This window comes from Hypanus sabinus, chromosome 2 (assembly GCF_030144855.1).
Source record: "Hypanus sabinus isolate sHypSab1 chromosome 2, sHypSab1.hap1, whole genome shotgun sequence".
Taxonomy (NCBI): Eukaryota; Metazoa; Chordata; class Chondrichthyes; order Myliobatiformes; family Dasyatidae; genus Hypanus; species Hypanus sabinus.
The window spans coordinates 155,652,405-155,666,990 of record NC_082707.1 but is presented as its reverse complement, the minus strand read 5'-3'; the positions used below and the strand labels follow the sequence as shown (position 1 = coordinate 155,666,990).

The 14,586-nt window shown below is 38.8% G+C and overlaps 1 protein-coding gene across 2 annotated transcripts in view; it reads left to right on the top strand.

Annotated features, from left to right (window-relative positions):
* psma3 (proteasome 20S subunit alpha 3) overlaps positions 1 to 14,586 on the top strand; it is a 40,787-nt gene that overhangs the window by 5,906 nt on the left and 20,295 nt on the right. The window contains exons 1-6 of one of the 2 annotated variants that reach the window (XM_059957283.1): positions 1,197 to 1,355; positions 7,759 to 7,841; positions 8,390 to 8,513; positions 11,211 to 11,312; positions 13,474 to 13,547; positions 13,788 to 13,860. In XM_059957283.1, coding sequence (XP_059813266.1) covers positions 1,335 to 1,355; positions 7,759 to 7,841; positions 8,390 to 8,513; positions 11,211 to 11,312; positions 13,474 to 13,547; positions 13,788 to 13,860 — 477 coding nt within the window. In that variant the 5' untranslated portion in view covers positions 1,197 to 1,334. Of the gene's footprint in view, positions 1 to 1,196; positions 1,356 to 7,758; positions 7,842 to 8,389; positions 8,514 to 11,210; positions 11,313 to 13,473; positions 13,548 to 13,787; positions 13,861 to 14,586 lie in introns of those variants that run through there. The other variant, XM_059957276.1, reaches the window with a different exon arrangement.

Here is a 14,586-nt window from a genome sequence, read left to right as displayed (position 1 = left end):
TACAAAAAGACTAAACAGTTTGGGCCTGTATACCTTGGAGTTTGGAAAAAATAGGTGAGCTTATTCAAACATAAATTATCTTAAAGTGGCCCAACAGTATAGTTATTTCAATGTTTTTCACTAATGTAAGAGACTTAAAGACGCCATAATTATAAGTGTCATTTAAAACTGAGACACAAAAATTTCTCCATTAGAGTACTACCGGGATTATTATAAATATTTAAAATGGAGGTGAATAACTATTTGACAGGTCGAGAAATACAGAGGTTTGCAGAACTATCACAGAAGAGGAGTAGAGATCAGATGTTGTCATAGTAAATACTGACGCAGACTTTATGGGCCCGATGTCCTGCTGCTCCTATTTTCTTGTGTTCATGAATAAAAACTAAGACACAGTAACACAAGCAATTTCTGTGGAGGAAATAAGTATCGTTTAGATTAGAAAGTCTAACTATCTTGTCATCCGAACTAGATTCTTCTGAAACAGAATGCAGTTAGAACCCAGCAAGTCAGGCTGTAGGGGAACAAACAGTCGACGTTCCTGGCCGAGACACTTCATCAAGACTTCATTTCTCTCCATAGTTGCTGCCTGATTCTCAAAGTTCCTCCAGCATTTTGCGCACATTGCTCCAAATATACAGCATCTCTTCTGAAACAAGGATACCTACCTGTAAGGTTCAAGCAACACACACAAAATGCTGGTGGAACACAGCAGGCCAGGCAGCATCTATAGGAAGAAGCGCTGTCGACGTTTCGGGCCGAGACCCTTCGTCAGGACTAACTGAAGAGAAAGATACTAAGGGAAAGATGCATTTTGTGTGTGCTGTTTGAATTTCCAGCATCTGCAGATTTCCTGGTGTTTGCTCTTTACATCCTTCTATCATCACATTCAAACTTATAACTTTATTTAATTTCTCTTTATCAAACCTTAACTTATTTCAACTCCTCTGTCCAGTTAAAACTGGTATATGTCGGCTGTACTTCTCCCTATAGATGCTGCCTGGCCTGCTGTGTTCCACCAGCATTTGTGTGTGTTGTTTGAATTTCCAGCATCTGCACATTTCCTCGTGTTTACCTGTAAGGTTGTCTAATTCTCACCGACGGACACTCTTATTCATAAAGATAACTACAATCAGTACTTTTCCCTCCAGAGGATTTCCAACAAACGTCCATTTATCGCGAGCTCGGGTCGGCCCGAGTGTGCGTGCTGCTCATAGGCGCGGGGGTTTGCGGCCCGCGTCCAATCAGAATGCACGTTATTGGTACAGCGGTCGGACCGGTGCAAAGGGAAGCGGCGATTTGAGTTAAAGTCTTGTTATATTCTTTGGTCCGGAATGAGCTCCATTGGAACCGGGGTGAGTAGACGGGCACGGTGGGTTTACCTGGGATGCAATTGAGCCGTCTGGCAGGGAAATGGTTTTGAGAGTTGAGGGGGTTGATAATTGGGGCTGAGGCCTGCCGTGGGCATGGCTGCATGGTGCTGGGCCCTGGGCAACCGGGCTTCCCCGGACTTGCACTGCGGTTCTGTTCGTAGCAACACGGCAGACACCGGCAGGTCGGGGAGTTGGGCACCGCAGATAACTTGGCTGTGGACTTGGCCTGATTGTCGCGATTCTGCGAATGAAGTTGCTGAGTCACTTGAAGGTCTGTAATGAAAGCGAAAGTGAGGACATGGACTCGGCTTCGGTGATGAAAATTATTGCTAAGATCGGGATCACGGTGGAGAAGGCGAACTGATGTAAATTTCATTTTGTAAATTACGTTTCCCGAACTCTTTGCGTTTAAAAATTCACAGGAGTGTCGATGACAGTTATGCACATTCTATGTTGATACTCATATTTTATAGCCCAGTTTTTTTTGTAACAACTAACATCTGTATTCTAAAATGTATGCATTCCCAATTTTATATGCTACCAGTTTTTTCCCCCACTTGTATTGGACGTCATTTATGGAATTTTCGTCATCATCTGTTAGGCACCGACGAAGGTCGATAATGCTGTTGCACGAAACAGTGTACAAAATTACATTTTTAAAAATCTCGAAAGAAGAGATTCAGCGGACTCTATGCAAGCATAATTTTCTCTGGTCCCTCTCCCTACAGAACTGCATTTTTCTCCTCCAGGTTCTCACTTTTCTTGTGAATACCTTAATGAATGTAATTCTGCAACATCAATTATGATGGATTCCAAATTCTGAACACTTGTATTAAATTGATCTTCAACTTTATAATTGATTTCTTAAATTAAAACTTATCTGCCTGTATTTTTAGTTTCAAAGTAAATCGATGTTGTCTGACTGACAAATGGTACATACTGGAATATATAGTATTTGTTTCAATAGCATGTAGAAATGTGCTTAGCTGGGAAATTGATAATTGGAGTAGCTAAGCAGAATAGCATTATCTATTTGAGTAAGGAAGGTATTTAGTGCAGAGGGAAAAAGGGAGCTTCAATTCAGAACTAAGATCCAATGTTTACATGTGCAGAGGTTATTTCCGGTGTTGATTTATTTGCTTCATAGAAGTCTTGCCCTAAGCATCTCAAAATAAAGCTCCTCAGTCAACCTGCTCCCACAGTATAACTTTTCACAAAAATAACATTTGCATTGTTACCTTGGTGATTGGAGGTACTGATGTGTTGTCATGGAAGTCTATTTCTTGGTGAAGGCAGACATTGGTGAAGCAGTTTCACTTACATCTATGATGATGAAATGCTTTGAGAGGTTGGTTATAGCTACAATCAATCCCTGTCTAAGCAAGGACCTGGACCCACTGCAATTTGCTTTTGCCACTGTAGGTTTACAGCAGACGTAATCTTACTAGCTCTCCACTCAGCCTTGGATTACTTGGACAATTGTAATACCTATGCCAGTCTGCTGGTTTATTGATTACAGCTCAGTGTTTAATAAATCATACCCTCAGTTCTAATCAATAAGCTCTAAAACCTGGACCTTTGTACCTCCCTTTACAACTGGATCCTTGACTTCTTCACCAGGAGACCACAATCTGTGTCGATTGGAAATGACATCTCCTCGTTGCAGTGAACACTGGCATACCTCAAGGATGTGTGCTTAGCCCACTGCTCTACTCTTTCTACACTGACTGTGTGGCTAGCCATAGCTCAAACACCATCTATAAATTTGCCAATGACACAACTATTGTTGGTAGAATTTCAGAGTGACAGGGGGAAGTACAGGAGCAAGCTAGATCAGCTGGTTGAGTGGTCAAAAGCAAATCTTGCACTCAACATCAGTAAGACCAAGGAATTGATTGTGGAGTTCAGGAGGAGGAAGTCGAGGGATCACCAGTGGAAAGGGTGAGCAGTGTCAAGTTCCTGGGTGTCAACATGGGCACAATGGTAGTGTAGTGGGGCACTATTACACTTCCAGGTGTTGGAGTTTGAAGCTCAATTCTGATGTCATCTGTAAGAAGTCTGTAAATCCCCTCAGTGGGATGTTTGGATTTACTCCAGCTGCTCCGGTTTCCGCCCACAGTCCAAAGATATACTGGTTAGTTGGTCATTGTAAATTGTCTCCTGATGAGGCTAGGGTTAAAATTGAGGGTTGCTGGGTGGCACAGCTGGAGGGTTCTGCTCCGTGCTGTATCTCAAAATCAGGGGTTCTTAACCTTCTTTGGCCATGGGCCCCTTCTCAGAGTAATGTATTTAAATATATCAAATGAATACATAGGATAGAAAAGAAACCAATTATATTGTAATATCGGTTACAAGATATTTTTAAAAAATAAATTTGTCATAGTAAGATATGTGTTTTATTTACACATTAATTAACAAGACTACATTTAAAATATAGGCAAGTTTAACATTTAAATTTATTTTTTAAAGAATTAGTGTGAAGTTGTTACTTTAATAAGAACAATAAACTGGGGTGATCTTTGACACAGAAACTTGTATGTCATATTTACATGATGAAGATAGACTTCTCTCAAGAAACACCAGAATTCTCCAAGACCCTTTGAGTTAAACTGCGCAAAGTTTTTTTGGTCCTAAAATCAATGACATCGCTTTTGGCTAGATTAACATTGTCAATATGTTTATATCAGAAAGAACAGGGTTGAACTTTCATGCCATCAAGATGGGAATAATTTCTGAAATAGATCTAAAGCGATTCCAGGTGTTCACAAATGTCACACTTCAAATAAATTGACGGAATATTTTCTCATCTCCATCTTGGTAAAGCACTTTTCCAGCATTTGAAAGTTTGCAAAGTGTTAGCCTCTATTCTCTTCTTCCATATTGGCATCTGGCCAAGAAAGATTGTAATCTTTCAGCAGCATTGATAATGGTGACTTCACAACCTTGAATTGACAGATTTATTTCGTTCATATGGTTAAAAATATCTGCCAGGTAAGCCAACCCATGGATACAGTCCTTTTTTTTTTCAAACTGTTACAAGAGTGGGTTTTCTTTTTCTTTCAGAAAATGTGAATTTTCTGCCCTTAGAGGTTAGTGAAAATAAAGATGTAAAATTTTTCCCCATTAAATTTCATGGACCCCTGGAATCTATCCACAGATCCCTGGTTAAGAACCCCTGCTCTAACTTAGATAAATAAACCCCTCTGAGGATCTGTCCTGGGTCTAACATATTGATGCAGCAACAGAGAAGGCATGACAACAGCCATATTTCATTAGGAGTTTGAGGAGACTTGGTCCATAACCATAGACACTCACACATTTCTATAGCTATACTGGCTAGAGCATTCTCACTGATTATATCACCGGCTGGTATGGAGGGGCCTTGGCACTGGATCAGAAAAACCAGCAGAAAATTGTAAACTCAGCCAGCTCCCTCATGGGACACCTACTGAAGTATCTTGGCCCGAAATGACTGTGTGCTTTACCATCGGTGCTGCCTGGCCTGCTGAGTTCCTCCAGCACTTTGTGTGTGTTTCACAGACTGAAGGATCTATTTCCATTCAGCCAGTTCTCATTGGTGAGCTGAATCTTCTGCTGACTGATACTAGACTTCCAAATTGGATACTCCAATGCAGTAGCACATCACTAGGAAGACAAGAAGCACTTCAAGAGTGTTTTTGTAGGCTCTTTGGAAATGTAGTATCTTTCTGACTTAAAGGAATGTTTGGCCCATGAGTGATTACAAATGATAAATGAACTTTGACAACCTTGAGTCTTTTCATTAAGAACATATGAAAACCTGGTGAAGAAATGTAATAATTCCCATTGACTCAGTCATCCATCCTCTCCAACTGACACTTGCCCCTATTTTTGGCAGGGTCTGCACATTCCATGTAGGCCTTGTCCCATAAAGCTGGAATAGAATCAAATGATCTTCAGTCCCTGTGAAAAGAAAGGAAACTGATAGGTAGCATAGAAGTTGATGGTGCAGTCTGAAAATTATAATATGCATATATTTAAGTATTTCAGAATTGGGTTAATTATCATTGGCTTATGTCATGAAATTTGTCATTTATCAGCAGTAGTACAGTACATGAAAATTACTGGAAGTTAGAATAAATAGTGCAAAAAAGAATAGTAAATTTGTGTTCATAAACCATTCAGTAATCTGATGGCAGAGGGGAATAGGCTGTTTCTAAAATGATGAGTGTGCATCCCATTCCTCATCTCTGATGGTATGAGAAGTGGGCATAATCCAGATGGTGAGGGCTCTTAATGACGAATGCCATCGTTTTGAGGCATTAACCTTTGAAGATGTCTTCAATGGTGAGGAGTGTTGTGCCCATGATAAAGTTGGCTGACTCTACAACCCTCTGCAGCTTCTTTTGATAATGCACATTGGAACCTCCATATCAGGTCATTTACCCAGGGAAGAGATCCTGCTAAATTTAGTTCTGACCCAGATTTTAATACCAGGAGCTTGCATAAAAATTAGCAAAAGTGGAAAGCAATTTTAGCATTTGATCAAAGCGATGATTTTAGGAATAGTGGATTCTGTTTCTTGGAACATGTACCTATTCCAGAAAGGATCTATACCATTGGTAGTAATTTGGTGCACATTTTATGCTGTTTGGAGTGGAGAGGCAAAGGAAGATTCTACACTTCACCTGAACTAATCTGTTCACCAAATAGTAAATGTAATTTGTGGTATTTGCAGTTTTAGTTGCTACGCTACAGGAAGAACATACTATGTGTAAAAGATTTTTTGGGATTTTGTCTGAAATGGAAGGGTATAGTCATAAGGAGAGATTGGGTTTATTCCTACTGGATAGATCTTAAGATAAACCGGGATAAAGTCTTAAAGAAACAAGAGATGAAGATGATGGGGATCTGAATAGTTATGGACCAAGTAAAATACATTTTGCTAAAGTCTATAACAAATTAAATATTGGGTTACCAGGAATGAATGTTTAATGAAAGGAAAAACTAAACTAAAACTAAGGTAGTTGTTCATTGTGTCAGATGATGACAGGGAGCCTATGCGGGGAAAAGTGGAAAAGCTGTTGCATTGGAATAGTTCCATTCTCCTGACCTTGAAAGTCTGGGTTCAGTGGTATGACCTGGCGTCTTCCTTGGTTGCAGTGGATGATCATGACTACTTCTGTGCCTTGTCATGTCCTTTGCTCTCCATGGAGCACTGCGGAACCACCTTCCTGGCCATTGGATCTCACTGTAGATCTCATCCGCCCAGTCCATTGGAGCTGACTTCACATGCTAGGTCAGCCGTGTCCCTATCTCACTAGAGTATATGGCCTCATATTAAGAAATACTAAAGAAGAAAAGGGAAGTCTACTAGCAGTCCTTGTGAAAGAAATGTGGAGTAATTGTTAGTTTTTTTAAAAGATAATTTGGGGACTGGAAAAAGGGATAGGAAGGTAGAAAAAATGGACAAACCAGTAAAACAAAAAGATAAACCGTTTTAAGGGCTGATGGCACGCATGATGGAGGCTGAATGGATTTCAAATAGTAAAGAGATACTTAAACTAATGGAATTAATTTGGAGAAATGATAGAATAAATCTAAATCAGTGCTTGCCTTGTAGTTGAGTTTCAAGAAGCCTGGTTTGACAGTTAAGGGTATGTAAAATTGGGATTACAGCTGAATGAATAGCAATTTGGCCTAAATAGAAAGTGGACAGTAAAATTGAATCATGTTGGGGAATGGTTTAAAAAGCGCTATTACATTATGATCTTGTTGGCACCACTGTTGAACTTACAGAAAAATGATATTAAAATATGTAGACAGTACCAAACTTGGCTACTGTGGAAGAGCTTCTTAATTTAGTAAATAAGAAGTTTAGAACTGATCAGTTAAGTAACTTTGAAGTGGTAGACTTTGAAGAAGAACAAACAATGCCTTTAGGTGCAGACAAGGCATAGAAGCAAGGAAGAATGTGCATAATAAAAGTCTTAAAATGCAGCAAGAGTGAGTGAGAGAAAATTCATCTATTGGGAAAGATTGCATATGTTGGGACTTCTTCATTCCTACAGTAAGAGACGGATGATGTGAAAAGTCTTAAAATATTTAATTGAATAGATGTTATGATTTCCATGAGGTTAAAATCCAAAGCCAGGGAAAAAGATAAATTTTTATTCATTTGTTAAATTGTGGCACCCACTAATTTAAGTAATTGAGGCACTTAGCATATAGCCTTTAGTTGAGACATAAAGGAGTTAGAAATACTGATAGAGACAGTTCATCTATCAGCAAAATAGCCTATGTGGTTGATTTCTGTCCTAATATTCTATGTGAACATTTTGTAGTACTTGAATCTGAAAAGATCATTTTGATGGTTTGCTATCCAAGATTTTTTTTAAATTTTCAGTATGATTTGTCAGCATCAACGTTTTCTCCTGATGGACGAGTTTTCCAGGTTGAATATGCAATGAAAGCTGTTGAAAACAGCAGGTAAGGAACTCTTACTTGTTTCAGGATGTAACTTCTTGAGATTTAGCAACACTTTCATAAAGTTTACCAAGGGTTAGCTAATCTCAGTTTTATTTCTGAGTGTTGATGCCTTGTTAGGGCATTGTTCCAAAAGCGTTACTTTTACAAGTGGCTGTTGTTTAACTGTGGAGAAGTGAGAGGCCACATAACTAATGTTGCTGTAGCTGCATATTAAATTCTGTATTTTAATCAGGAATGTGAATCTTGGAATGAATTCAATACTTAATTAACTTCAGTCTTTTGGCAGTTTAATATCATTGCATCCCTGCAAAAGTTTCAAGCCACTTTGTTGTCTGCTAAATTTGATACAAGAACTTAATTATGTTCATTCCATATGATTAAAGTTGTCAAAGTCTTGATTTTCACCTTGTTACATTTCTAAATATTGGTTGATAGATTAGAGTTGATGTTAAATTAGGAGTAATATTTCCTTTTAAAATGAAAGAGCACATAAGCATTTGTGATCTCATACTTTAATCTGTTTTTGTCCTGTTTTGTTGATTGCACAGCACAGCCATTGGGATAAGATGTAAAGATGGAGTTGTCTTTGGAGTAGAGAAACTGATTCTTTCTAAACTATACGAGCAGGGCGCTAACAAGCGTATTTTTAATATTGATCGTCATGTAGGAATGGTAAGATTTAAAAAAAAATCCTTAAAAATAGCACTTTTAATGCTGCAATAATATCCTAATGTTTCATAATGTTATTGAGCAAAACATTGCTAACCAGTCACAAACAAATAATGGGGCAAATGGCTGTTAAATGAGGCTGGTTTTAAAGACTATTAAAGGAAGAATGAGTGATATATATTTTAGAGGAGATTTAAAGTGACAGGCAAAAGCATATTTACTAACAGTGCCAGAATTTTAAAATGTTGAACACTATTGAGGTTAATGTGAGCTGCACATGTATGACAGACTGCTGGATGGTGTGCAAGATATGATAGAGGGGAGGTGGGGTAGCATTACTAGTCAGGGAAAATGTCATGGAAGTGCCCAGAAAGAACAGATTGGAGGCCTTGTCTACTGAAGCTGTATGGGGGGAACTGAGGAATAAGAAAAGGATGATCATGTTAATGCGATTATATTGTAGACCATGCAATAGTCAGTGGAATTTAGAAGATCAAATTTGTAGACGAGATTGCAGACAGTTGCAAAAGATATGATTGTGATATTAGGTGATTTTAACTTTGCACATAGACTAGGATTCTCATGTTGTAAGGGGACTACATGGGATAGGGTTTGTCAAATGTGTTCAGGATAGTTTTTTAAATCAAAATGTCGAGGTGCAACTAGAGAGAATGTGATACTGGATCTCCTGTCCTCTGTCTATAGAGGAACGCTTTGAATCTAGTAAGCATAATCCCGAATTCCGTCATTTCAAGATAATTATAGAGAAGGATGAGACTGGTCTCTGGTTGACATCCTAAATTGGAGAAAGGCCAATTTTGATGATATCAGAAAGGTTGTGGCAGGTGTGGATTGGGACAAGTTGTTTTCTGGCAAAACAATGCTTGGAAAGTGGGGAAAGCTTTCAAAAGTGGAATGTTGAGTAGAATCTTAAGTGCTTCTACAGATGTATTAGGACCAAAAGGATAGCAGGGGACAGAATTCGTCCACATAGTTGCTCTCTCAAACAGCTCTCTCAGTGGGAGAGTGTTTTGGAGATGGTGATCACTATTGGAGGGTTGTGGATGTTGTTCCTTTATTCAAGAAAGGGAGTAGAGATAGCCCAGGATATGATAGACCAGTGAGTCTTACCTCAGTGGTTGGTAAGTTGATGGAGAAGATTCTGAGAGGCAGGATTTATGAACATTTGGAGAGGTATAATATGGGAATAGTCAGCATGGCTTTGTCAAGGGTAGGGCATGCTTTACAAGCCTGTTTGAATTTTTTGAGGATGTGACTAAACACATTGATGAAGGAAGAGCAGTAGATGTAGTGAATATGGATTTTAGCAAGGTAATTGATATGGTACTCCATGCAAGGCTTATTGAGAAAGTAAGGAGGCATGGGATCCAAGGGGACATTGCTTTATGGATTGAGAACTGGCTTGCCCACAGAAGGCAAAGAGTACTTGTAGACGGGTCATATTCTGCATGGAGGTCAGTGACCAGTGCTGTGCCTCAGGGATCAGTTCTGGGACCCCTTCTCTCTGTGATTTTTATTAATGATGTGGATGAGAAGTGGAGGGATAGGTTAGTAAGTTTGCTAATGACACAAAGGTTGGGGGTGTTGTGGATAGTGTGGAGGGCTGTCAGAGGTTACGGTGGGACATTGATAGGATGCAAAACTGAGCTGAGAAGTGGCTGATGGAGTTCAACCCAGATAAGTGTGAGGTGGTTCATTTTGGTAGGTCAAATATGATGGCAGAATATAGTATTAATGGTAAGACTCTTGGCAGTGTGAAGGATCAGATGGATCCTGGGGTCCAAGTCCATAGGACACTCAAAGCTGCTGCGCAGGCTGACTCTGTGGTTAAGAAAGCATACGATGCATTGGCCTTCATCAATTGTGGATTGAGTTTAGGAGCCAAGAGATAATGTTGTAGCTATATAGGACCCTGGTCAGACCCCACTTGGAGTACTGTGCTCGGTTCTAGTTGCCTCACTACAGGAAGGATGTGGAAAGGGTGCAGAGAACATTTACAAGGATGTTGCCTGGATTGGGGAGCATTCCTTATGAGAATAGGTTGAGTAAACTCAGCCTTTTTTCCTTGGAACGACGGAGGATAAGATGTTGGTGAGGCCAAATTTGGAGTATTGTGTGCAGTTCTAGTTGCCTTTCTATAGGAAAGATCTCAGTAAGATTGAAAGAGTACAAAGGAAGTTCATAAGGATGTTGATGAGTCTTGAGGGCCTAAGTTATAGGGAAAAGTTGAGTAGGTTAGGATTTAATTCCCTGGAGTACAGCGGAATGTAGGGAAATTTGATAGAGGTATACAAAATTGATGGCTGTAGATAGGGTAAATGCAAGCAGGCTTTTTCTACTGAAGTTGGGTGACACTGGATTTAGAGGTCATAATTTAAGGGTGAAAGGTGAAATATTTAAGGAGAAGCTAAAGGGGAACATCTTAATTCAGAAGGTGGTGTGAGTGTGGAACAAGCTGCCAGTCTAAATGGTGAATGCAAGTTCAATAGCAATGTTTAAGAGATGCTTGGATAATAAATGGATGGAGAGGGTGTATGGAGGGCTATGGTCGAGGTGTGGGATGATGAAACTGTGGAATTAGTTTGATGTGGATTAGATGGAATGAATGGCTAGTTTCTGTGTTGTAGTACTGTATGATTCTTGGACTCTAAATGCTATTAAAATTGCTTCATCCAACAGGCAGTAGCAGGTCTTCTGGCAGATGCACGATCTCTTACTGATATTGCGAGAGAAGAAGCTTCCAACTTTAGGTCAAATTATGGATATGATATTCCACTGAGGGTATGAGATCTACTTTGTACTGTTAGCATAGCTCTTAATTTAACACTGCACAATTTAACACACAAAGCTTAAGTATAATAACTATTAAATGAACAATATTTTCTCTCAAATGTGCTTTAAGTCACAGCAAGTGCTTTTTCTTTCCAGTGGTCCTGCTGAAGGGTTTTGGCTCAAAATATCAAACTGTTTGTTTCCCTGCATAAATGCTGCCTGGTTTGCTGAGTTCCCCCATTACCTTGTATGTTGCTGAAAATTTACAGCATCTCTAGAATCTCTTGTCTCTGTTAGAGCTACGGTTGTGAGAAAAAAAAGTTGTGAACCCTTTACAGTTACCTGGTTTTCTGCATTAATTTCTCATAAAATATGGTCTGATCTCTATCTAAGTCACAATAATTAAAAAAAAAACACAATCTGCCTAAACTAATAACACACAAACTTCTGGTCAATATACTAAGTACACCATTTAAACAATCACGGTCTAGGTTTAAAAAGGAGTATGTGAACCTCTGGGCTAATGCCTTCTACAAATGCTATAGAGCCTAGTGTTCCAATCAATGAGATGAGATCAGAGTTGTGGGTTGCAGAAGTACTTGTCTCTATTAAAAAGACACAATCACGTTACTCATAGAGCCTGCTTTTCTCAAGAAAGATCAATTTATGTGCACCATGCCTAGATCAAAACAACTTTCAGAGGACCTTGGAAGAAAAATAGTAGAGATGCATGAAGTTGGAAAAGACCTGAGTGTTCATCAGTCCACAGTAAGAGAAATTGTCTACAAATGGGGGAAATTTAGTACTGTTGCTTTTGTCCCTAGGAGTGGGCATCCTGTAAAGATCACACCAAGAGCACAATGTACAATGCTGAAGGAGGTGAAAAAGATCCCAAGGGTAACAGCAAAAGACCTGCAGAAATCTTGAACTTGCTAAACACTCTTTTCATAAGAAAAGCACTGAATAGGAATGGTATTCATGGAAGGACACCATGGAGGAAACCACTGGTCCCCAAGAAAAAAAGCATTGCTTTACGTCTCAAACTTGCAAAAGACCACACCTGGATGATCCACAATGCTTCTGGGACAACGTCCTATGGACAGATGAGAGAAAAGTTGAACTTTTTGGCAGAAATGCACATCGCTATGTTTGGAGGAAAAAGGGCACTGCATACCTGCACAAAAACTTCATCCCAAATGTGAAGCATGGCAGAAGGAGCATCAAGGTCTGGGGCTGCTTTGCTGCCTCAGGACCTGGACAGCTTGCAGTCGTTGAGGGGAGCAATGAATTCAAAATTGTATCAAGACACTTTACAGGAGAATATCAGGGTAGTGGTCTGTTACCTAAGCTTAATAGAAATTGGATGTTGCAATGAGACAATGATCTGAAACACAAGAGTAAATCATCAACAGAATGGTTTAAAAAGAAGAAAATTCATGTTTTGGGATGGCCAAGTCAGAGTCTAGACTTGAGGAGCTGTAGCATATCTGAGGAGGAATGTTCATACAAACTATCCCAAAAATATTGATGACCTGAAACAGTTTTGTATGGAGGAATGATCTAAAATTCCTTGTTTGTGTGTTATTAGTTTGGGGAGACTGTGACTTGGATGAAGATCAGACCACATAGTATTAATGCAGAAAACCAAGTAATTGGAAAGGTTTCACAAACTTTTTCTTGCAACAGTATATGGAGAATTTTTGTGCTTACTCTTGATACAAAAATAAATGCTGAGTGGTTATTGAACCATTAGAGATGGTTACAGTTTTCCAGTTTTGAAATGCAGGAGAAATGAAGAATATATATATTTTGTAAAGACAATTTTGTTTGTCATTTGTGAAATAAGATTGGACTTTGGATTGGAATGAGATTGGATCTCTTATCTCCCGTCAAAATGATACTCTGAAAATTAGACTGGGACGGAATGGGACATCAGTCCAGATCTTGAAGTATAAATACTGTATTGAAATCTGAAACAGTTTGAAACAGACTGAATGTTTGAAGTTTATCATTCTGATTTACAGCAAAAATTAATACCAATGCATTGTACTGGGTATTTGAAAATAGTTTCAGAGGTCTACCCTCAGGAACAAGGTACTTGGGCTGATTTGGAACACTGTATGGTAATTTTATACTTAAATTTTATTAAAAGATTACTCTTTCTTTAAAGCATCTGGCGGACAGAGTAGCAATGTACGTCCACGCTTACACGTTATATAGTGCAGTGAGGCCGTTTGGAAGCAGGTAATTTTAATATATGTTTCCATTAAGTTGATTCAAGCCACTGATTGTATCATTGTGTGGGAGAGTGGGGAACGTGGGAAAACAGTTGTAATATTGTTTTAAAATATGGGATGTTTGATAAATGTAGAAATTGCATACTTAACTGTACAAAAATACTTCAACTATAATTAGATCATTTAAATTTATTCAAGTTGAAAATCTTTGACCAAAATTTATTCCAAGATGTTTTTCTGTTTATAGTTTTATTATGGGGTCTTATGACAAGGCTGATGGTGCTCAGATGTACATGATTGACCCTTCAGGGGTGTCCCATGTAAGTGTCTCCAATTACATATTGAACATTGTACTTTTAAATATATATATATAAACTATTTCTATGAAAGCAGATAGATATTATGGTAGTTTTGCATAGCAATGTACAACCAATAGAGCAACCAGTTTTGAAAATTTCCTGTATTTGACATGTTTAAGAACTTACGTCTACAACTTGCACCTTTCGATTTAAAACATGTTCAGTATTGGCCTGCATTTTGCCATTTAAAGTAGCTGTAATTAAACTAACTCATTTCACAATACTGGGGAGAGGCGGGGGGTTTGTTAGCATAATTATAAGCAGCATCAAATTTGTAGTGTAAATTCATCCTAAAATTGGGTATAGTGTCTCTGAACTGAGGAGATAGTTGACAGTCAGCTACACCAGTGGATTTGGAGTCAGAAATAGGCCAGACCAGGGAAGGATGGCAAATTTCCATCCTTGAGCGATGCAAGTGAACCCCAGGTAGATTGTTAACAATCCATTAGTTTGATCATTACTGTAACTGAAACTAGGTTTTTGAGTTCCATATTTATTTGAATTTGGACCCCATAGCTGGTGAGATTTTAAACTTATGCATCCTGATTAGTGGTGCAGTTTTTTAAGGTATTGGTGTAGTTATTTTAACACTATTTCAACAGATAAACCAACTATACTTGTTTTGTGTATTTGGTTAAAAAGTTCCAAAGAGGCACAGGCATCTGGGGAAGATTCCCATCTCTATGC